The sequence below is a fragment of the Frieseomelitta varia genome, unplaced genomic scaffold (genome assembly GCF_011392965.1).
Source record: "Frieseomelitta varia isolate USP_RPSP 00005682 unplaced genomic scaffold, Fvar_1.2 scaffold_577, whole genome shotgun sequence".
NCBI lineage: Eukaryota > Metazoa > Arthropoda > Insecta > Hymenoptera > Apidae > Frieseomelitta > Frieseomelitta varia.
In genome coordinates, this window is record NW_025110342.1 from 135,577 (window position 1) to 159,060 (window position 23,484).

General features: G+C 29.5%; 5 protein-coding genes and 1 long non-coding RNA gene across 17 annotated transcripts in view; 3 read left to right on the forward strand and 3 right to left on the reverse strand.

Annotated features, from left to right (window-relative positions):
* LOC122534153 (putative phosphatidate phosphatase) overlaps nucleotides 1-2,060 on the forward strand; it is a 70,312-nt gene extending 68,252 nt beyond the window's left edge. Inside the window, exon 8 of the mRNA XM_043664524.1 lies at nucleotides 1,678-2,060. Within this exon, the coding sequence (XP_043520459.1) occupies nucleotides 1,678-1,686 (9 nt within the window). The 3' untranslated portion in view covers nucleotides 1,687-2,060. The remainder of the gene's footprint in view (nucleotides 1-1,677) is intronic.
* On the reverse strand, nucleotides 1,044-3,699 carry LOC122534142 (N-sulphoglucosamine sulphohydrolase). 3 transcript variants are annotated; one of them, XM_043664498.1, is made up of 10 exons: nucleotides 3,560-3,699; nucleotides 3,213-3,342; nucleotides 2,978-3,114; nucleotides 2,768-2,918; nucleotides 2,443-2,681; nucleotides 2,253-2,372; nucleotides 1,922-2,122; nucleotides 1,683-1,852; nucleotides 1,441-1,587; nucleotides 1,044-1,367 (listed from the first exon to the last, which is right to left on the reverse strand). In XM_043664498.1, the coding sequence occupies exons 1-10, from the start codon at nucleotides 3,675-3,677 to the stop codon at nucleotides 1,236-1,238; spliced, it is 1,545 nt and encodes a 514-aa protein (XP_043520433.1). In that variant the 5' UTR covers nucleotides 3,678-3,699; the 3' UTR covers nucleotides 1,044-1,235. The 3 variants fall into 3 exon arrangements, with proteins under 3 accessions (XP_043520433.1, XP_043520432.1, XP_043520434.1); XM_043664497.1 differs by having other exon boundaries at nucleotides 1,683-2,122; XM_043664499.1 differs by having other exon boundaries at nucleotides 1,683-2,122; nucleotides 3,213-3,361; nucleotides 3,560-3,695.
* On the forward strand, nucleotides 3,651-7,902 carry LOC122534155 (phosphomannomutase). Of its 4 annotated transcripts, none has more exons than XM_043664527.1 (6): nucleotides 3,651-3,739; nucleotides 4,342-4,430; nucleotides 4,489-4,683; nucleotides 4,754-5,021; nucleotides 5,103-5,661; nucleotides 7,679-7,902. In XM_043664527.1, the coding sequence occupies exons 2-5, from the start codon at nucleotides 4,371-4,373 to the stop codon at nucleotides 5,366-5,368; spliced, it is 789 nt and encodes a 262-aa protein (XP_043520462.1). In that variant the 5' UTR covers nucleotides 3,651-3,739; nucleotides 4,342-4,370; the 3' UTR covers nucleotides 5,369-5,661; nucleotides 7,679-7,902. The 4 variants fall into 4 exon arrangements, with proteins under 4 accessions (XP_043520462.1, XP_043520464.1, XP_043520463.1 ...); XM_043664529.1 differs by having other exon boundaries at nucleotides 3,711-3,730; XM_043664528.1 differs by lacking the exon at nucleotides 3,651-3,739 and adding an exon at nucleotides 3,741-3,854.
* On the reverse strand, nucleotides 5,757-8,258 carry LOC122534152 (methylglutaconyl-CoA hydratase, mitochondrial). Of its 3 annotated transcripts, none has more exons than XM_043664522.1 (3): nucleotides 7,940-8,258; nucleotides 6,376-7,175; nucleotides 5,757-6,288 (listed from the first exon to the last, which is right to left on the reverse strand). In XM_043664522.1, exons 2-3 carry the CDS (start codon nucleotides 7,116-7,118, stop codon nucleotides 6,129-6,131), a joined length of 903 nt encoding a protein of 300 aa, XP_043520457.1. In that variant the 5' UTR covers nucleotides 7,119-7,175; nucleotides 7,940-8,258; the 3' UTR covers nucleotides 5,757-6,128. The 3 variants fall into 3 exon arrangements, with proteins under 3 accessions (XP_043520457.1, XP_043520456.1, XP_043520455.1); XM_043664521.1 differs by having other exon boundaries at nucleotides 6,376-7,176; nucleotides 7,924-8,258; XM_043664520.1 differs by having other exon boundaries at nucleotides 7,920-8,252.
* Nucleotides 8,259-8,332: 74 nt separating this feature from the next.
* LOC122534161 lies at nucleotides 8,333-14,246 on the forward strand. Of its 3 annotated transcripts, XR_006307840.1 has the most exons (4): nucleotides 8,333-8,475; nucleotides 10,265-10,603; nucleotides 12,637-13,813; nucleotides 14,155-14,246. It is a non-coding gene; the product is annotated as an uncharacterized LOC122534161 (long non-coding RNA). The 3 variants fall into 3 exon arrangements; XR_006307838.1 differs by lacking the exon at nucleotides 14,155-14,246 and having other exon boundaries at nucleotides 12,637-14,007; XR_006307839.1 differs by lacking the exons at nucleotides 8,333-8,475; nucleotides 14,155-14,246 and adding an exon at nucleotides 8,482-8,583 and having other exon boundaries at nucleotides 12,637-14,007.
* Nucleotides 9,736-23,484, reverse strand: part of LOC122534138 (eisosome protein SEG2-like) — a 23,568-nt gene continuing 9,819 nt past the window's right edge. For all 3 annotated transcript variants that reach the window (XM_043664490.1, XM_043664491.1, XM_043664489.1), the window contains exons 4-7: nucleotides 15,532-15,818; nucleotides 15,180-15,401; nucleotides 14,147-14,434; nucleotides 9,736-10,585 (exon numbers count right to left, since the gene is read on the reverse strand). In XM_043664490.1, coding sequence (XP_043520425.1) covers nucleotides 10,436-10,585; nucleotides 14,147-14,434; nucleotides 15,180-15,401; nucleotides 15,532-15,818 — 947 coding nt within the window. In that variant the 3' untranslated portion in view covers nucleotides 9,736-10,435. The remainder of the gene's footprint in view (nucleotides 10,586-14,146; nucleotides 14,435-15,179; nucleotides 15,402-15,531; nucleotides 15,819-23,484) is intronic.

Consider the following 23,484-nt stretch of genomic DNA (forward strand, 5'->3'; position numbering starts at 1 on the left):
CGTATAATAATAGGTTTTGCCGAGCGCTTGCTTTTCTGATTGATCGATTTTAAATTGATTTTCCCAAAAGTTTTGCCGCCGTTTTTATCGCTGGTCCGCTCGGTAAAAACGAGTTGCGCGCGCCGTTACATGAATTGGACAGTGGCGACATCTATTACTGAATATGGGTACTACCAAGTCGCTCAATCCGACTTGGCTGAAATTTTAAAACTACAGTTATTACGCTGCCTCCGACGTACGATGCGACGGCATGATCAATTTATACGTGAGATATTTGTAAACGCGATGTGACATTCTTAATTTCGACACGGACACGTTCGCACGAAAACATTCGCGAGGCAACATTTGCGTGTCATCGTTCCAGTCGGTCGGATTTCCTCGAGTGTGAACGTAACCTCAAAGTGAGTGATGCTCGTTTTACGCAGCTTTCAAAATACGAATTTGCTCGTGTTGCTCGGTGGTCTGCTGCTGTGCCTCGTTTTTCTGATACAGGTGAAGCAAATTTACAATAACAATCAGAAGTACAACCGATACTTGGGATACAAGGAATACGTAAGACGTTTTTAAATGACCCACATTACCGACGCTCGTGTCGCATTCGCTTTGCGAATTTTAATCGACCCCGTTTGAACTTTAGATGAATGAAATATCAACGGAACTGAAGGCAGTGGAGAACTCGGCAAACAAATCGTCGACCTATGTGCGTCAGTTGAACGAAATCCTTTTGAGGCACCGTGATAAGGATTTAAAAAATGTGACCGTATCACGACCTGTTCTTTGATTATAAATTATCGTAAAGTAGGTATATTTAGATGCTGTTAAATACTTCCACTTACGTGAATTGAAATAAATAATTTACATAAGTAAATGGAACATGCAAGTTCTTATTTCACTTTTCGCATTAAGAGAGAAATTTACAAATTTGTATATATTCTGTAAATAATATATTTGCTCTATCATGTCTGAAAATCTTGTAACATTTTTATTTCATGTATGATATTCTGCTGTTATATAACACAAGATCATAAACTTGTAGCAACTCATCAATTTTGCTAATGAGATTTATTTAAATACCCTGATACCATTTCTATAATATGTAAAAAAATATAACAGTTATTATAATAAATTATGAATGTCTCTTTCATCTACATTATGTCATGTTAACAATTGAGTATTTATGAATATTCATGACCATAGCAAATGTCATCGTGTAATAAAAATTAAAATAACATGTTCTAAATGTTTTCAAGCGGCATACATTGTGACACTTTAGTTCCAATAAGAACCCCTCTTGGTGCACAAAGCCAGGGATCATTGGTTACTTCCTGCCATTTTAACAGTCTCTGTTGTAAATCTGAGAATATTTTCTGAAAATATAATTTAGATGTAATTTAGAATTTTACAATTTGTCTCTCAAACAAATATCCTGCGTTTAATTACTTTTGCAGATGATTTAGAGGCAATATTGTTCTTTTCTTCTGGATCGTATTTCAAATCATACAATTCCCACTCTGGTCTATTGTAATAACTTTCTAATGTTTTATACCATGGAAGGTGTTGTTTATTTATAGTCCTATTTAAAAGATCCTTTAAATAAAAAAAAAGTGTTTGTTAATTTATAATTTAGAAGACATTGTGTAATCTTTTTTTTATGTTATTAATTTTTATCTTTTACAGGTTACCTGAAAGGTTGGTGAGACATAAAAGTCTTGATCAATAGGGAATGGCATTTTATAGTTAATGTTATGTATGAGCTTGAATCTTTTAGTTCTAATGGCACGCATGGGGTAATACATAGTAACTTCATGATGTGTCTGGCTGGCAAAAACAGCCGTGTCATTTTCTGTGGGTTCTGGAAATACACGTGTTGAACGAAGTAATGTCAAAGCATATCTGGATACCGAGGATAGATCAAATTTACCTTGAATGAGAAGTGGAAGGAGAGATTTTCCAGTTAGAAGAGGAGCTTCATTTGTATCAAATGAAGATCGATCCATATATGGTATGTTAAACCAATCTAATAATGTTGGTATAATATCCAATAAAGATGTTAAACTGTGCGTTACACTATTTTTTCTATGATTAGAAATTGGCGACCTAATCATCATAGGTTCTGCTAATCCTAATGTAACAAAGTTGATTATTCTTTTATTCTTTTATAGTAAATATCTTCATTTATCTTCATCTTCTTTATTTTTAGAATATTTTTAGAAAATAGGAAAATATAATATTTTTAATAATTTGATTAGTACCTGGTTCATATAAATTTGTTCTACCATTTGGAAATGGTATACCATTATCAGATGTGTATATCACTAACGTGTTATCTTTAAAACCAGCATCCTCTAGTTCTTTTAAAACTAATCCTATGCCTACAAAGATTTCAATACTTACTAGTATTGTTAATTTTTAAATCATATCATTGTTTTTAATAAAAAATACCTTGATCTAAACGAGAAATGGTAGTATACTGAGCAGCAATATCTCGTCTAGCAGCTTCGGTATTTTGAACGAAATATGGAACTTTTACCTGTTCCCACTGATAGTATATTGGATACCAGTCAGGGATAGTACCCATACCAATGTCTCCATTGCCAAATTTTTCACAAAAATTTCCATATTCCGGATGTGCATGACCACATCTATGAGGATCGTGAAATGCAATGTACAAAAAGAAGGGTCTGAAAATTTAATGCTATATTTGTCTTTGTTTTTCTTAAGTTCAAAATTATCATTATTTTTTGTTAAATGTGGGATCTATTCATACTTTGTTTTATTTTGGGAGAGAAATTCTCTGACTAAAAGTTTAATTTTTGTAATGTTTCTGCCAACTTGAAGTATAGAATTATTTTCTTCTGTTTGGGAAAAATCAAATGGATATACACTGTCTGGACCTATGTGCTTTTTACCTATAATACCTGTAAAAAATATTTACAAAGAATCGTTGAATTTTCACAGTATTTAAATTTACATATACCTGTTCTTATGTTATTTCTTTTCAATATTTTTGGCAAACTTTGAACAGTTTCAAATGAATTAAAGTGATGAATTCCGTGATGGAGACCATACATTCCATTTTGATGACTTGGTAAACCAGTGAGTAAAGATGAACGACTAGAATGTTTAAAAATTATGAAAGTAATCTAGTACGTAATATGTAATATGATAATAATGATATGATGCGCTAAGCAGCATTTTAAATAACAATGTACCTAGGAGAACAACTGCTGACTGATGAATATGCATTATTAAACAACAAACTTTCTTTCGCCAATTTGTCTAGATTGGGTGTTTGACAAATATTATTTAAGTAGGATCGCATTTCAAATCCCCCATCATCAGCTGCACAAAAAATTAAACTCTGTATAAAATTGTGAAATATAAAAAAAAAGTAAAATGTTCAATTGGAGATATCTGCCACAAATAAAGAGCATTAACTAAAATTCGACTTTCATATGGAAGTATATAAGACAAAATTTTTTTATCGGTTTTTTAAATTTTTATTAAACATCTCATGAAATTGAAAAGTTTTTGAGGGAGAAAAAATAACATTATTTACCCAAAAGTAAAACAGCATTTTTGTGCGGCGCGATGTTTGCGTCTACGTTATATAATTTGAATAAAAAGAAAAGAAGGCAATATAATTTATTTAACATTGTGTTTACTGTTTTTAACATTGTACTTTTACAGATAAGGACAGAATCGAACACGTCAAATTAGCCACGTATCTGTAATCACCGTTTGTATTTCTTTTTTTTTTCTTTTCCTTATTTTATATGCGATATTTAATTTATTTCGTGATCGACGAAAATAGAGAAGATGAAACGTCAACTTAAACACGTTCGAAATATTGTGTAACCATATTATTAACGTTATTGATCTTATTACATTATCAATGTGAATTGTTATGTGTATAGGTTATATTCATCGTTTAATTATTAAGACATGTCCAAATTTTTCAATAGCTTTTAATAACAATAATTTTTCGTTAAAATTGTAATACGTTTTACGTCTCTTCTTCTTCTTTTTTCCGTCGACTTTGAAATTCTTTTTATTGAAATGTATTTAGATATAATTTAATCCGTCAAGAAGAGAATCACATAAGTGGAGGGGAATTATTAATTTATAATAATGAGAAAAACGCCTTTCGCGTGACTTGTGAGTGGCTTATTTAATTTGCATGGTGAAGTCTTTTAAAACAGCATAATAAACTGTTTATTCCAAATAATTTCTTAGATTTAATTATAAGAATTTCTTGACAATTATATTTGCGTTTTATATAGAAGATTGTTTTAATACTTATTCCTTAATCAGACTTTAATGTAGAAATTTATGTTTCAGATTAAGCAAGTGGATAATATCAATTCACTATGACTAAGAAGATAATATGTTTATTTGATGTTGATGGCACACTTACGGATGCTAGACAGGTATAATAAAAGTAATTTTTATCACTGTAAATAAATTTTAATTTTTCTTTTTCACTAGCCAATTAAACCATCCGTGGAGAAATTTCTATTGGAGACTGTCAAGAAACAGTTTGATGTAGCTGTAGTTGGAGGATCAGATTTAAACAAGATTACAGAACAGTTGGGTGGTAAAAGTGTGTTTCAAAAATATAAATATGTTTTTGCAGAGAATGGACTCATTGCTTTTGAAGATGGTAAACAGTTACCTACAGAAGTAAGTGGTACTACTAAAAGACATTATTGTCAAAATTTTTCTATTTCTTATCTCTTATTTCTTATTTCAGACAATTCAAAGTGTTGTTGGGGAAGAAGCATTGCAGGATTTTATCAATTTTTGTTTGAAATATATATCAGAATTACATTTGCCATTCAAACGTGGAACTTTTATAGAATTTAGAAGCGGAATGATTAATGTATCACCGGTCGGTCGTAATTGTACTAAAGATGAGCGTATTCAGTTTTATGAATATGACCTCGAGCATCAAATTCGTCAGAAATTTATTCAAGCTCTTAAAAAAGAATTTCCAGATCTTGCTTTAACGTACAGTATTGGTAAGTAAAGCTTTTGTATTTACGTAAAGTTCTTTTCTCATTTAAATTTTTACTAAAAATATATTTGTTTTATGCGTAAAGGAGGTCAAATATCTTTTGATGTTTTCCCTAATGGTTGGGACAAAACATATTGTCTTAGACATATTCGGGGATATGATGAAATACACTTTTTTGGTGACAAAACAACGGAAGGTGGTAATGATTATGAAATTTATGAAAGTGATTTAACTGTTGGACATCGTGTGACTTGTCCAGAAGATACAATTAATCAACTTAACATTCTCATGGCACTTATTAAAGAAAGAAGAGAACGAGAACAACTGCAGGTTCCTATGCAATGTGCGTAATATAGTGAGGACTTAACTAAATATTTTACTTAGAGAGCACAAAGTACTTCTATATGTTACATTTACTTGTTTTTGTTTTGTTTTGTTAATAAGCATTCCATTTATAGTATTACATTTTCAGTGTCAAAAGAATTTTTGCAGGAAATTTAGACACTTAGATGCAATACAAAGAAATTTAGATTATTCAATTTTTTACTTTAGCAAATCAACTAGTTTAAATCGTTAAAATAATTTCGTGAGAAATTAAATTTTGAATTTCATTGATATTATGCAATGAGATATACAATAAAAATGTAAGTATTTTAAATTGACATCTGCATTATTTATTTACATCATTTAATTTTTTCCTATAAGATTTCAATATATATTTATTGAAATAGAAAAATAATGTTGAAATATAAAATATAATTTTATTTTTTAAAAATAAACTTTCGTGTATACATAAATATATACATATATACTAACAATAACAACGTTAATATAAAAATTTTAAATCACGTATAAAAATACTTAAAACCTATATAAATCCTAACAATATTATTTCTGCACTACACTAAAATATTAGTTTACTGTGTATTTTTGTTTAAATACAAATATATGTATGTATGCAAATGTATGTATCAAAATTAGTCATATTACAATAACATAGAATAAGAATGGCATCTTCCGCATTTAATCTCGATTAAAATGCATTTTCGTGATATGTCAACGATTAAGCGTAACAAATTTGTAAAATACGGCTTATTTTATTTTTATATGTCTAAACTCCCTGATAAATGGGAATACGTTTTGATGCAAATGCTGCAAGCCCTTCGATTCTATCTTTTGTATTTACAACTTTGTTATAACATTGTTTTTCAATTTCAAATCCATCTGTAACAGGTACTTGTAGACCTTGTGATATTGCTGTTTTTGCCATTCTAGAAAATGATAAAAATAAAATATGAGTATTATTATAACATATTTGTTATATGTATTATGTTTATATAAATCAAATTTATACATACTTAACTCCAATTGGTCCATTAGGTAAAATTTCTCTGGCAATTGACAAAGCGGCCTGATAAGCAGCATCGCCGCTTTTATTTTGTGGAACCACCTCATTTATTAAACCAATCTTCATAGCTTCTTCACCATTAAGAACACGTGCAGTGTAGATCAGTTCTTTCGCTTTAGCACTTCCAATTATTCGTGGAAGTCTTTGAGTACCTCCTGCTCCGGGGATAATAGCCCACTTTGTCTCTACAAGACCCATTTTGGCTTCTAATGCCGCAACTCGGATGTCTGTGGCTAGTGCAATTTCTAATCCACCACCTAATGCATCGCCATCTATAGCAGATATCACAGGTGTTGGTAGAGTTTCTATATTATTTGTCATATTTCTTAAGAACGAAACAAATTTCGAAACTTCTGCGTTGTCCATCCTTGCTCTTTCTCTGAGATCCGCACCAGCACAGAAAACCTTTGGAACCAAGCTACGAATGATTAACACTCTCAATTTTGAATCTTCTCTAATGGATGAAATAGCGTCGTGCAGCTGACTAGTTAAAGTTTTGCCAAGGGCATTGCAAACTCTGGGTCGATTTAATCCTAATACCACAATCCCATTGTCTTTTCCATCCAGATACTTAAGTACTATTTCTTTTACTTCGTCTTTCGGATTTAACATTGCACTGGTAGACATTGCTCTTACAGCGGTTGTACAAAGAGAATGAAATGTGCATTTGACGCTTGTTGTTAAGGCAGCCATTATGTAAGATTGATTTATAAACAAGCTTTCACTAAATTAAATGTTAGCAAATACAATCTGAAAAGAAAAGGATAATTTCCATTATTAAAAATCGATGTATAAATTACAAATATTTATAAGCTATAAATAATATAGAGTTCATATGGTTTTAATAACATAGAGTTTATATTACAATGCTTAACATGTTACAGACTTAATTAAATATATTCAACGAAGAAGTACATCAATTTGATGACAAATTACAACATATATCAATAACTGAAGATCAATAATTAAACAACATGACAAATCACATTTTCTATAGAAAAACAGTTTTAAAATTTAATATATTGTTAACCAATTAGTATATTTTTATTTGGTCACTTGATATTTTTTTAAATAGAAACGTGTATTTGATGGAATTGAATATATATTTAAAAGACATTAATCATTAATTGTACACTATAATATTAACTAACAATTAAATGATATTATTTCAAATAATAATAATTTACAAATCTATCGAATGATATCAATCTTCAACTATATATTTTACATTTAAAAATTCTTTTTTTTTTCAGCTAAATCAGATCATGAAAAATGGATTTGTCATATTTTCTGGAGTATTTAAAAGTCTACTTCGTAGCGTCTCGATGCTGTATTATCAAATATTTCTATAAATAGTATAACAATAACGACAAAGTTTTCCGAATGTTAGGAAGTTATTCGAATTGAACATTGATCGTCAAACGTACGTTAATCGATGACGTCGATAGAAAACGTGTGAATTAGAAAACAAAGCAAAAGAAGAAATAAAAATACCTAAGTGTGTTACTCCTCACTTTTGGAACCGTATAATAGGAATGTCGGCAGGCGACTCCTTGGACTTTATGCACCGTTGCGTTCCGCCAATAGCGTTTGTAGTAGGGAGAGCCGAAGAAAGTTCAAACGTAACGCAACCTCAGCCTAACCTTCAGCACCTCCGACAACGACGTCGCGGACGCAACTGGTCGGATGCAGAAAATGAAAGGAAAATATATATACTTCGAGTCTTCGCGACTTCGCGACCTACTCAAGTTGTTGTACATGTATTCATACGTTGTGCGCGACCCATACACGCAGATAAGATTCAAACAACCATTTTACGTCAGTCGATACGTTTTCCTCTCGGGCTGGCTTTACAAACCTCGGCCGAATCCGTCGCTGGAACGAAAGAGAACCAATGAAAGTTAATTACCATTTTTTTTTTTTATCGTAGTTACGTAATTCAACAGATCGAAGGTTTTTGCCTGAATTTTCATCGATTGAGGCAAATCGTTGAGAACGTGGAAAAGTTTAATTTTTTCTTCTTTTTTTTCTTCAAAGCAGACTTGGAATTGTAAGTTGTTACGACTTAACAGCGTACACGTTACAGTGTTCGTAAATTAACTAAAGGAAATCGCAAATAGATTAGTGGATTTATAAAAATCAAGATTACGTTCTTTTCGTAAGCGACACAGTTTGTATGTACTTAGGTTTAGAAACTGTAAGTCTCTCTGTAACTGTTTACTACCATCATTACGTTTCATAATACGTGTTGATAAGTAAATTTTTTTTATCTAACTAGGTAAGATCTTCAAGTAATCTTATCTAACAAAATGACGGGAAAAAAGAAGTGTTCTTCTATTACAGATAATCTAACTTTTAAAAATTTAATTTTGACATAAAATATGACTGTTATAAACCGGAGGAATTTTATAAATTACAACTGATTAGAATTAAACTGCTAGTTGTCGGTAACGTGTTCATTCTAATTCTTTATTTACAGTTACATGTATATTAAATTATCTTAGAAATAGTCATACGATTTGCTTTTCTTCTTTCTATACACGAATCGATAGTAATTCCTTTCTTTTAAAAATTTGTATTGTATAATACAATTTTTTTTTTTTTTTAGTTTTATTTCATTCGGATTAAACAAAAAAGTATTATAAAAAAAAATGACGACCTAGTGATGATGTTTAAACTGTTGAATTCTGAACAAGATCTACAGATCTTCTCTTCTCTTTTTTACGTTGTTTGTTACAAAATATTAAGCGTTCTGCAATGAAATTGTTCAGTTATTCTTATTTTTAGCATAAAAAATTGTGACATAATTGAAACAAAAACCACACGTGCCTTTGGCTATTATTTTTGCCTTGAAATAGTCCTTTCAGTGAATTAATTTTTAATAAACGGAAATACGAATAGAATATAATATAAATAATCTTTTTAATACGTTTAAATTTTTTCTGGAACAAGGTATTTTACACAACTTTGAAGACAACAGTCTAAATCTACTTAAAGTATTTTATTGATACATGTATAATTATTGACAGAGTATTATTAAAACAGTGTAAAAAAAAACTTATTCGTACTAAAATGAATTTTTTTTTTTTATAAATGTAAGCTCAATTGTTTCAAGTATCGGTATAAGTGTTGTAAAAAATGCGGATTACATCGACATATCGCAGTTTGAAAGTATTTCAGACTTCGCGGATGATCCATAGAAATTATTACGTATAAATAAATAAATAAATAAATAAATAAGTAGCATATTGGCCTGGAATGAAAGTAAGCAACTTTTTCAATTACACAGTTTGTCCCTTCTTCTTTTCTAAAAAAGTATCGTGATTGAAATGAAGAAATGACAAACGATTTGCTATTTGCTGACTCTTGGAATTCCTAATATTCAGGAAAGAATGGATGAATCGATAAATTGTATATTTAAAAATGTAAATTGGTATCTAACGCAGAACGAAAACTGTAAATTTAGAGAAGTGAGATACGTCACGTTAATTCACCATCAGTTTACATTCTTATTTTTTTCTGTACTTTATCAATATTTACCATCGTTAATTAATGATGATACATGTACACAACAGTCACAACAGTGATAACAAATTAATCTGTTAACGTATCCAAAATTTAAATTCAACATTACCATTCTTTAATAAAATACCTAAGTATTCAGAGAGCCAAAACAGGGAATTGAAATGCATTCATTGACGTTCTAATTACACTATTGAATATTACATTTTCAAACCGATATATTCCCTTACGACCTATATTCTTCTATATCCAACATAATCAACATACTGATTCATTTGAAAAGCATTCACGAAATAACAGAATGGATGTTCTTTCAGATGGGGAACAAACAGCCATAAAACCAAACGTACAATGCAAATATCATAAGAGAAGAGATTGCTCTTGCAAATAGAGATTGAAGAGAAAAGTAAAAAAAAAAAGGAAAGCGGCGTCTATTCTTGATGATTATGGTTTCCATTAAAATCGACGATGAGGCGGTGATGAAAGAATTAAGCAGCAACGACTGCAACAGGTGGAGGTCGAAGCATCGACCTTGTGGCTGACGATAATTTCTCAGAGACTAAATGGGCGATGTGCGATGATCTCTTCCAGACAAATTCGCGCGTTCTGTCGTGGTCGTCGGCGCTCTCCACTCGCACCTAATAAACAAAATTCAGGTGAGTTAGTTTAAATTAATGTAAGTGTCTTCGGACATTATTGATTATTTATTGCAAAATTCGAATTTTCGAAAATTTACATAAATAAAAGGTACAATTTATAATTAATATTAATTATAAAGATACAATTATATATTATTTATAATTGTACCTTTATAATTATATATTATAAAGATACAATTTATAATTAATATTAAATTTTAATTTATAATTAATATTAAAATTATTTATAATACGATTAATTAATAATTAAAGTTGTTAATTGAATGTGAAAACGATTCTCCTTTGGTATGAAAATAAACGAACGTGAAATGTAAGTAAATTGTCTTTTGAAAAATTTTACAATTTCTATTATATTTCTAATCTATTAAAGATTCTATTCTCTTTTAAAAAATATTTCCTGTAAGATGAAATGGATTTTTTCGTCGAAATTTTGTGCTATTGTTAACTGATAAGCTCATATTAAATAAGGAGATTGTTAACTGATAACTCACATTAAATAAGAAGAAAGTATTATTTGTGTACTAAATGCTAACGATATTATCAGACATAACTTTTTCAAATATGAATAACGTATCGTAAAAGTTGCGTATAAATTTAGCATTTCAACTTAGGCTTAGGTAAATATTACGATAATTCAGTGAGATATTCCATGGAAATCCAAGGCTGATGATTGTTCGTTAAACAATAAAGCAAGAGAGGAAGCTAGGAAACGCTATTGACGATAATAATTCATTAACTGAAACTAATCGACGATGAATGGCAAGAAAAATAGCATTGTTGCTTGTCTTGTGATGATAACAGAGGAAAATTAATAATGAAAATATGAATATAGAAAGTAAACACAGTGAGTAGAAAAATAGAGTAATGAAAAGAAAAGTTTTAACAAAGTATTTGAAATAAGAAAAAGAATAAAAGAAATAAAGAAGATGGAAAATATTTGAGAAAGTAAGTACAAATTGATAATGTTTAGGTGATTTAAATTATAAATAAATGAAGATAGCCATCATAGATATAAATGATGTAAGAAGCAAATGAGCCAATTTTTCAGCCAATGTTACTGGTGATAAAAAATGAATATTATATAATCCTCGAAAACGTGTTGGAGAAATCTTGTTGACAAAAAGGCAGTACTTGATAAAGATAAATGTGTAAAACACGTGCCAAAAGCACTATGTCCATTTGAAGAAGATAATGATCATTTTGTAATCGCCTGCAGAACTTCATTACCATTTCATACAAACACGAATTATAATTACATTGCAAACAATCAGATAAAGTGCGTGTGGAATGAACAAACGGAACTCAGTCTTGTATTATTCACAACGTGACGTTTAAAAATAATTACGTAACTATATAACATTTAGTAGTATCATTTTATAATATTTTATAGCATGGAGTGATAATTATTCTTTAATAATTATCTCAGAAAATATAAAGATATTCCTTCTTTTGGAATTGAAAAATATTATAAGAGATTCACTGTGAAATTGGACTTGGAATAACTTACAGAATAACAGATAACCTTGGAATAGATATAATTCTATTGATACGACAAAAGGTTTCAAAGCATTCTACAATTTACTTTGACAAGATTTACTAACAGTAGAAAATTGAGAACGATCGTGAAAGCGACTTGTAAGACTCGCAAGACTTTCTTGGAATGGAATAATCGAAACGATTAAGTTATGTAATAAAATGACCTGAAGATTTTAATAAGTGAAACAAGAGGTCAACATTCTACAGAACATTTCATTTGAATGTGTCTCTGTATAATTTCTTTGGTTATTATTTAATATTGATATAGAATATTACTTGATAGAATTTATAATATAATTTAAATAGATATTCAGTCGCTAGACTTGCAAGATATGAAAATTACATGAGAAAATGTTTCAGCATGTTACCAAACAAAAAAATTACAAAAAGATGTTATATAAACAATTACAGATGCGCATGTTAATCAAAAAAATCAGAATAAAAAATGACAATATTCATTACATTGCATAATAACTGCCTTTTTTTATTTTCAGTGAATGAAAATTCTGTGGTGCGACGTATATCTGGTGATCTCGAGGGCCAATGAATTACTTCACCTCTACTCATCATCGAGGGCAATGTTCATTGCATCAAATAAATATTAATCTTGAATTTTAATTTTAAGTTATTAATTATTAATTATTAAATACTTTGCATTGAGCAAATTTATTCGATAAGAGCTACGTAATAAGATTATAATATTTTGCAATTGTTCCATTTTTCCGCAATTAATTAAAAGATTAAAATTAAAAATTAAATTAATTAAAAGATTAAAATTTACAATAAAGAATATTTGAGAGATTTCACAATGATAATCAATTTACAATTGCCAAGAAACAATAAGAGTCATCGTGGTAATAACGTAACCACTGCGTAATGGTTTAACTATAATACCTACGTAAGTAATTTTTTCAAGCGGCCTTCGTTTGGTATATTCGTGTAAAAAAAATCGTTGTTTGTTCGTCGAAGACTAAACTGCTTTGTATTGAAATGACTATAAAGAAAAATCGAATAATCGAAAACTTAAATATTAATCGTTTGACGTGAACTAAATAGAACTCGATCGAAAGTTTATATGAATTCTGATTCAATTATGTAAATATCGGTAAATGATGAATGTTTAATCATCTGAATCAATATTATTAAAAGGAAACAAACGTTCCTAATACTTATCGATTTACATGTACGATGACGTTATTATTTGAGCAATCGACGAGCAAAGTCACAAAGTCCGATTATTATAATCTTTTAATCTTGATGTTGATAATATACAGTAGGACTTTCATAATTCAAGCACATGTTGTTTGTGCCTACATACCAATCATATATCAAGTATCAATCGAGTATTTTATGAATTTACAATTCCTGAGAAAGTTTATTTAATCAAGTCGCTATTCTCTGTTTTAAACTTTAATGTTGACGACTTAACGTCAAAACAGAATACATACATCAATTCATGATTCATGCATATGAACTTGGATTATTCAAACATTTGCTATTTGAACATAATATGTGTCTATTACGTCGACTCAACAGTGTGAAATTGTCATCCTATGTGACAACACCTTATACGTATGATGTTAATTGTTGAAACGAAATAAGAGATACTTTGGAAATCACAGAAGATAGGAAAACTTCTTCGCCGCAAAAGTCGCGAAAATAACGTTGGAGGTATTAGTCATTTGATACATTTATGGTGTGAGATATAAAGAGCAATGAGAGCATACATAGCTCAAGGCATAAACAGAATGCAACAATCTGATTCAACGTAACTTAACGTACTAAAAAATTAAAAAAAATTGATGCAACTCGACTTGTGAGAAAAAATGCAGACTCCACAATTAAATAAAAATATATTACACTCACGTTGCATTTTTTCCTTTTTATTATTACTTTAAAATGTCTTATTACTTTTTCATTCAGATATCAAGCAAATATAAAATTATATTTACAAGAAAGTTAATTTCAAATGTAATACCAATTAAATGTATTTATTAGTATTACCTGTTTAGGTTGCAAAACGCGAATGGAATTGAGGGTAGCTGAGCCACCATGAAGAACTCGAAGACTTAGCTTCCCCGACATTTCAGCAGTAGTGGCAGTCGCGCTTCTCAATTCCTTCTTCGCAGCCCTACCAAATTCCTTTTCAACTTTTAGTATCAAAGGGCCGAGAATAAATCTTGTTTTGATCATGGTGTGATCGCTCATCATGTTCACCGATACGTCTCCTGATCTTTGAAGACTCGCAAGTCCGTAAAGTGTGGCACTTGCCTTTGGTTTACTTTTCTTTGTCTAAAAATTGAGATAAGAAATGTTATTTCATTTTGATCGTTTGAAAAATTATCTTCTTATAAACAAAATATATATATATTGTTTATAAGAAGATAAAGTATTGTATCTTCTGTACAGTAATTATATAAAAGTAACATAATATAAAAAGTAATATATTTTATACATAAAATAAATTGTATGTATATGTATATATACATTTATCTTCTTATAAACAAAAAAAAAATATATATATACATATTTTTGTTTATAAGAAGATGAAGTACTACAAAAGTAATACAATATAAAAAGTAATATATTTTATACGTAAATAAATTCTATGTATATATATATATATTTATCTTCTTATAAACAAAAAATATATATATATACATATTTTGTTTATAAGAAGATAAAGTACTGTATCTTCTGTACAATTTTATAAAAATAATGTAATATAAAAAGTAATATATTTTATACATAAAATTGTATCTATATGTACATATACATTTATCTTCTTATAAACGAAAAATATATATATATATACATATTTTGTTTATAAGAAGATAAAATACTGTATCTTCTGTACAGTAATTTTATAAAAGAGTTGGAAATAATATATTTTTATGAAGCAAGATGTTACAAGAAGCAGAATTGAGTTTCAAGTATTGAAATAATTCATTATTTACTTAGTATTTTTTATTTGAGATACTTCTTTTATTTAAAAATGAGATATTTATGTTAACGTCGACCAAACACAATTGTTTACCTTGTTTTTATTACTGCTAGTCTGTTTCGTTTTATTCTTCGTTCCACCGCGAGTTTTATTTGTCTTCTTGCTATTTGAATTAGATACTCGTCTGTTTGTAGATCTCGTACTTGTTTCCACATTTGATCTACTTGCAATTTCAGAGACGATAGTTGTTGGAACTGCTTCCTTCTCGGCAGTCGCAACCGGCACAGTTATGTTTTCAGCAGACTCTAGCGTTTTCTGTGAAATGAATTCGAATAATCAATTTGTACTAATATCTTTCGATTTCACTTTGGTTTCCTTTAAATTTTCTAAATTTCACTTTTATAAGATACTATAAAGTTTCTATCACGTTGCTTCTACACGTTACCTGCGTGTTTTCAGAAATTTCATGAGTAATTTTGTCCGTAGTCACCGAAACCATTCCCAAATGGCTCTTTTTCGTCCCGGTCTTGCTACTGTTCTTCTTCGTCTTGTTCTTGCTCTTCTGCTTGTTAGACTTCAATCTTGAATTCGCGTTGCTCAACTTCACCGTCACCGGATCGTAATTGCTGCGCAAGATTTTGTTAATCCTGCCCAAGATATTGTCCACGAAACGATTATACTTCGCCACGTAAATCGTCGACACGTCGTTGCTTGGTCCCGACTGCATCATCCCTGAAAATAAATTTTTCATTTGCCTAATTTTTATCCATCCTCGGAAGTATCTGACGAAACTTGAAACAGAATATTTAATTAATTAGTGTGACTAAATAATCCGCAATGTGATGTCATTAACTTTTCATCAAGCCTCAGTTTGAACCTGCGTCCAAGGATATTTTTAATATTCAAACGGTTTATTATAGTATTTAAATATTTGCATCTTCCTCTATTTATATCTGTATCATATGTTACTCAATATTACTCAATATTATAATATTATAATTAATATTATAATATTTATAATGATACTTAAATATTTGCATCTTTCTCTATTTATACCTGTGTCATATGTTACTCAATATTATAATATTTATAATGATACTTAAATATTTGCATCTTTCTCTATTTATATCTGTGTCATATGTTACTCAATATTATAATATTTATAATGATACTTAAATATTTGCATCTTTCTCTATTTACAATACTTGTAATAATACTTAAATATTTGTAATATTTGTAATAATACTTAAATATTTGCATCTTCTTCTATTTATATCTATGTCATGTGTTACTCAATATTATAATATTTATAATGATACTTAAATATTTGCATCTTTCTCTGTTTACAATATTTATAATAATACTTAAATATTTGTAATATTTGTAATGATACTTAAATATTTGCATCTTTCTCTATTTACAATATTAATAATAATATTAATACTTAAATACTTGTAATATTTGTGATTATACTTAAATATTTGTATCTTTCTCTATTTATATTTATGTCATGTGTTACTCAATATTATAATATTTATAATGATACTTAAATATTTGCATCTTTCTCTGTTTACAATATTTATAATAATACTTAAATATTTGCATCTTTCTCTATTTACAATATTTATAATAATACTTAAATACTTGTAATATTTGTGATAATACTTAAATATTTGCATCTTTCTCTGTTTATATCTATGTCATATATTACTCAATATTATAATATTTATATAATGATACTTAAATAATTTGTAATATTTGTGATAATACTTAAATATTTGCATCTTTCTCTGTTTATATCTGTGTCATATGTTACTATACTCAAATATTTATCTATGCCTAATTGAGAGAGGAGGGCCTGATTTGTCCTTGACCGAATTAAACAGCCCACTTTTCAGCATCCAGCCAGGTTAACGAACCAACGGAGTTAACTCAACTGTCAGCGACCCATTTTTCGATGAAGATATTCACCTTGCGTACTTTCGACCATTTGGGAATGCCAGTTCAACCAGAATCTGAAAATATTACGGCGAGTACATCGTAACACTTTCCCCGAGCTTTGAATTTCAAATTATGCCGAATCGATTGCCCGAGCAGTTTTCCAGATCCAATGCCAATTATCCAAAGTGAAATCGCTCGTTAACGATCACGTATCGTGGAGTGAGTCGACGCAGCTTGGCTGTTAATGGCCAATGAGCATCGATGCGTTTTATTTTATAAGAAGCCGGCCTGGCCTAGCGTTAAGCTATGCGACGAATCGACACGAGGAAGAAGAGAGAGAGAGAGAGAGAGAGAGAAAAAAGGAAGAGAAAAACAGAGAAAAACTTCCGCGTTGGCGACCTCGATGAATTAAGTTTGTAAGAAAGAGCGACAATGTTAACGGTATATCGGAATCCTCCTGCGGAGCTAAACTGGTCTTCGATCTGGGCCACGACCTGCTTCCTACTCACCTACAGACCTATCTAGCTCTCGTTGTGTATGTATACAACCTTCCTTCCTTCCTTCCTTCTGTCTACCTAGAAAAACTCTCCCCGGTTGTACTATTTCGATATATAATATTTCAGCCACTTTCTTCCGAATGATCGAGGATCCCTCTGTCTCTCTCTCTCTCTCTCTCTCTCTCTTTAATTTGAGTCTGAACTCCCATTATCCGAACATGCACTCTGGCATCCAAACGTTGGAGGTATAATATATGTGCTCTTCTTGAACTATTTTATTATCTAGTATTATACACGGTTTAACATGATTTTTTTTCTTTTTTTTTTTTCTTTTTATAATTGGAAAGGAACATGTATCGTTTGACGAAACACGTGAAGAACAAGAGACAAATCAATGTTTCGTTTTGTGATTGTTGTATGTAGAGATTCGGGACAAATAACTGTAAGAAGATGCCTAAATTGACACAAAGTCTCGGTAAAAGGTGAGAAATCATAGGGGATTCCCAGGGGAAAAAAGAAAAAAAGGAGGGACTGTTGAAAGATCGAAATCGATTGATGTAAAATATATCTGTATAAACTAAAATGATATTAAATTTATTGAAAGAAAAATTATATATATTAAAAGTATCGATATTAAATTTAATAATGTACAATAATTTTTTAAATATTAAAATTACTATGTTAAATTATTTAATTATTATGGTTATTGTAATTTTTTAAATATTAAAAAATTATTATTATGTTAAATTACTTAATTATTATGGTTATTATAATTTTTTAAATATTAAAAAATTATTATTATTATAAAATAAATTATAAAATTATTATTATTATAATAATTAAATTATTTAATTATTATGGTTATGATTTTTTAAATATTAAAAAATTATTATGTTAAATTATTTAACTATTATAGTTATTGTAATTTTTTAAATATTAAAAAATTATTATTATGTTAAATTATTTAATTATTATGGTTATAATTTTTTAAATATTAAAAAATTATTATTATTATGTTAAATTATTTAATTGTTATGGTTATAATTTTTTAAATATTAAAAAATTATTATGTTAAATTATTTAATTATGGTTATTGTAATTTTTTAAATATTAAAAAATTATTATTATGTTAAATTATTTAATTATGGTTATTGTAATTTTTTAAATATTAAAAAATTATTATTATGTTAAATTATTTAATTATGGTTATTGTAATTTTTTAAATATTAAAAAATTATTATTATGTTAAATTATTTAATTATGGTTATTGTAATTTTTTAAATATTAAAAAATTATTATTATGTTAAATTATTTAATTATTATGGTTATTACAATTATTTAAATATTAAAAAATTATCAAATGTTAAATTATTTAATTATTATTGAATGTTAAATTTAAATTTACACTAGCAATTCTAAAAATTAGAACTATTAAAATAATAATTAATCCGTTCGAATAATAATTTAAACTAAAATTGAGAAAAATTGTTCTTCAATTCAATCAATTAAAATTAAAAAGAAAGAAATAATTATCATTATATATATATATTAAATTTCTTAAAATAACAAAATCAATTTCGATCCACAGTTAAATCAAAGAAAACAACGAGAAGAGAAAAGCGGACGAGAATTCTAGAAATCTAAACTAAAATTCAGATAAATTGTTTTTCAATTTGATCAATTAGAATTAAAAAGAAAGAAATAATTATCATTATATATATATATTAAATTTCTTAAAATAACAAAATCAATTTCGATCTACAGTTCTTAAGTGAAAGAAAACAACGAGAAGAGAAAAGCGAACGAGAATTCTAGAAATCTAAACTAAAATTGAGAAAAATTGTTCTTCAATTTAATCAATTAAAATTAAAAAGAAAGAAATAAATATCACTATATATATATATATATATAAAATTTCTTAAAATAACAAAATCAATTTCGATCACACAGTTAAGTCAAAGAGAAAAGTGAACAAGGATTCTAGAAATCTCTGAAATTCTAAATTGGTAGCAAAGTCCGATGATGGAAGATGGGGCGTGAATGATCGATCGCACCTGACTGAGGATCGAAACGAAAGAAAGGAAGAAAGAAAGAAAGAAAGAATGGTATGTGGTGATCGAAGACGGAGAGACAGCCGTGACTTTGGGTGTGGGTCAGGGTCGCGGACGGAGAGGACTCTTTCGCTATGTGCGCACGGTTCTCGTACGATCGGCGCACTCTGGGTCAGTGGCCTCGTTCTGTTTTGGACCGAGTGCTCGGTGAAAGCCGAGGAAAAAAATTTCAACCCGGTCACACCTTTATTGGATCTGGCCGCCTCCAGCCTGCTGTCCTCTAGAAAGTTAATTGGCCGGTGAGCCGGCCTTCGTCTAATTAAAATTTTTGGCGCGTTTTAACGTACCGCTTCGTTTCGCGTTCCACTGCCTCGCATTCCTCGCCTTCTTTCGTCACGAACGAAATAATAATAATCGATGCACTACGAATTTCAATCAATATATAAACGCTCGTGCCAATTTTCCTATTTTCCAGCGCGATGAGAATCTGAGCAAAGATCCGTCTCGTTCGCCAAATACCAGACGTATCAATATCTTCTACCGAGGTTTTGTCTTTTCATACTCTCATACTTCTCGATAAGTGTCTCTCAAGATCTTGAAAAGACGAATGCTCTTTCTCTTGTTCTCGTTGTTGGTTTTCGAATTAAATTTCAAAGTTTTCTAATTAAATTTCCTCGAGACCCCTTTGTTGAGCATTCGATTCAGTTACGTTTCAACTGCCTGTTTCTCTCAGCTGAATTTTTTTCATTTTAAGCATTTTCACGAAGTTCTAAATCGTACGCAGGCTTCCAGCTTCACTAGGTTTCTTTTTTTTTTTTAATTATGTCTCTCCCGTTTAGATCCAGAAGAGAATATTCTGCTTTCACGAACGAAATGCAGCTTGTTTTAAATTAAATTCCTTTTAGTTCCTGGATTTATCTAGCTCACGTTTCACGTTACGTGCCATGAGCTTCTGTAAATTGTAAATTATAAAAAACGCACCGCTCCAGGAAGCAGAGGAACTTTAAAGTAAATGAACCGGTGGATTTTGAATTTAAATTTCACGAAGCTCCGAATCGCGGATCTCCGTCGAGACGTCTGCAAACAGTATTGAAACGTAATTTTTGTTCGATTTCTTCGATACAAATTTCTCTTCATCCTCCTAGAATTTGAAAAGCGTTCTGTTTACCTAATTCAATGTCTCCAACAAGCCTGGAATGCTTTAATCACACTCTTTGCAAGTCAATAAATACACGAACAGGCACAATATACTTGCAACTATCCAGTGTGCTCTGTATTAATAATTAATCTGTTCACAATATAATTACAACCTTCGACTAAATATAAAAAGGAATTAACACTCGTTCCATATTTATATTTAGTGTTCACTTGTTCTGTGTACTATGCATAAATATTTAATATTACGCCACCAATATATTGTTCTTACATAAATACTACAGACAACAACTTCTCAATTACAAGAAGCAGAAGAAGAAGAAGAAGAAGAAGAAGAAAGAGAGGGATGTTCATTTTATACTTGATTGTGTTTTGTGCTAATTTTACTGTGCAAGTAATAAGTGGACGTAATTTCTAATAGTATTACAGTCAATTGTGCATTGTTCTACTGACAGTGTGATTTGATATAAACTGCAAAAAAGATGAGAAACGTGTGTAAAAGGAGGCCCAAAGTTTTTGTGCTACTGTCGATTGTCGTCGTGAGCCAAGACCACCAAACACGTGCATCTATTTGTCAAGGATAAGGCAAAGAAATGGCAAGCAAGGGCTACGATAAACGAGTGACAAGACAAGTGAAGCGACTCTCAAGTAAATGACAATGCTTCCGGCAAGGAACGTTAACCATTTCGGAGCAATTGGTCGTAATCACGATATTAAAATTTAATAATATCAATTTCTGTAATAATTATTATTACTACCGTTGCAGTAATTATTACCACTGTATGTTAATAATAATAAATGCTGCAGATTATTTATCATTAAATAATTTCTAGATTATCCATTATTACTACTGCATGTTAGTAATAATAAATAATATAGATAGCTCATATAGATCTATAGAGTAATATAGATACTATATAAATGGCTAATATAGATCTATAGAGTAATATAGATACTATATGGATAGCTAATATAGATCTATAGAGTAATATAGACACTATATAGATGGCTAATACAGAGCTATGGAATAACATAGATACTACATAGATGGCTAATACAGATCTATAGAGCAATATAGACACTATATAGATAGCTAATATAGATCTATAGAGTAATATAGATACTATATCGATAGCTAATACAGATCTATAGAATAATATAGACACTATATAGATAGCTAATACAGATCTATAGAATAATATAGACACTATATAGATAGCTAATATAGATCTATAAAGTAATATAGATACTATATAGATAGCTAATACAGATCTATAGAATAATATAGATACTATATAGTTAGCTAATACAGATCTATAGAATAATATAGATACTATATAGATAGCTAATACAGATCTATAGAGTAATATAGACACTATATAAATAGCTAATATAGATCTATAGAGTAATATACGTACTATATAGATCTATAGAGTAACATAGATACTATATAGATAGCTAATACAAATCTATAGAATAATATAGATACTATATAAATCTATAGAATAATATAAACACTATATAGCTAGCTAATATAGATCTATAGAATAATATAGACAGTAGTAGCTAATATAATATAGACATAAGTAGCTAATATAGATCTATAGAGTAATATAGATACTATATGGATAGCTAATGTAGATGTATATAGAATAATATAGACACTATATAGATAGCTAATATAGATCTGTAGAATAATATAGATACTAGTATATTTATGTACTAAATACTATAGATACTATACTAATACTACATGTAACGTGAGTTTTAACAAATTTTCGATATTCAATTCCTCTTTTCCTCCGATTCAAAAATTAAATGCTTTGCTGTTTAATATAAATCTACTCTAACTCGGACATTATTCATGAAATAACCAACGCTTTTACACCGTGTTCAAAATAAAATTATACTTTGTCCAAAAGCTCTGCAAGCATTTGCAAATTCTATCTTAATTATCTGAAATCGAAATGTTTCTGAGGAATATTCAACAACGATAATTGGGGAATGAAGAAAGAGGAATACGAAACTATATAGTGAGAAGAGGGAAAGTAATCGCTGCGAAGGGATCAACCGAGCTCAAGTGACACAACACATCACGCGTTAAATGAAAGAAAGTAGCTTCGATCAACATTGATTCATGCAACTGGAACGGTGGAGAAAGAAGAACAGCTCTTGTCGTTTTTTCCCCATATTTATCGAGGGAAAGAGGAAAAGAGAGAGGCTATCCTCTGGACAGACACACACCGGAAACGGCTTCTTTCGGACAGAATTGGTGACAGAAATAAAAAGGCAAGACACAATTTCTTTGTTTTTTTCTTGTTGCTTTTTTTTCTTTTTTTTTTCTTGACAAAAACAACAAGTTATCTGTATTTCTTTCTTGCAATCCAGAACGGACAATGTCTCTGTACAAACTTCTTTTTCTTTTTGTTTTTCTTTTCTCAGAGCAGAATCGTTACAAATTCTGTGCGATAAACGACACCGTTCCTGGGCCACGATCTTAATTAACAAATATTTCTAGTCTACATCGTTCGAATCGAAACAACATTAACAGCGAATCACACTTGTGACAGAAGCAAGACAGACAGTCTGAGCTAACAAGATAAATCCAAGTTTCCAAAGTACGAAGGCAAAGAAAAAGTTGAGGGAGGAAAAGATTTTAGTGGTTTCGAAAAAAAAAAAAGAAAAGAAAAACTGAAGTGGCCAGTCGCGGTATTGCTTACCCAGCGAATCTTTCTCTCGTTTTTTTTTTTTTTT

Excerpts from the sequence above, each read along its gene's own strand:
- LOC122534142 (XM_043664497.1), bottom strand. The coding sequence starts at position 3,677 with ATGTTAAAAACAGTAAACACAATGTTAAATAAATTATATTGCCTTCTT. Across the intron at positions 3,343-3,559 it reads AAATGCTGTTTTACTTTTGG|CTGATGATGGGGGATTTGAA; the intron begins GTAAATAATGTT and ends TTTTTTGTGCAG. Across the intron at positions 2,373-2,442 it reads CATTTCTCGTTTAGATCAAG|GCATAGGATTAGTTTTAAAA; the intron begins GTATTTTTTATT and ends AAATCTTTGTAG.
- LOC122534155 (XM_043664527.1), top strand. The coding sequence starts at position 4,371 with ATGACTAAGAAGATAATATGTTTATTTGATGTTGATGGCACACTTACG. Across the intron at positions 4,431-4,488 it reads CACTTACGGATGCTAGACAG|CCAATTAAACCATCCGTGGA; the intron begins GTATAATAAAAG and ends CTTTTTCACTAG. Across the intron at positions 5,022-5,102 it reads TGCTTTAACGTACAGTATTG|GAGGTCAAATATCTTTTGAT; the intron begins GTAAGTAAAGCT and ends TTATGCGTAAAG.
- LOC122534152 (XM_043664522.1), bottom strand. The coding sequence starts at position 7,118 with ATGGCTGCCTTAACAACAAGCGTCAAATGCACATTTCATTCTCTTTGT. Across the intron at positions 6,289-6,375 it reads AATGGACCAATTGGAGTTAA|AATGGCAAAAACAGCAATAT; the intron begins GTATGTATAAAT and ends ATCATTTTCTAG.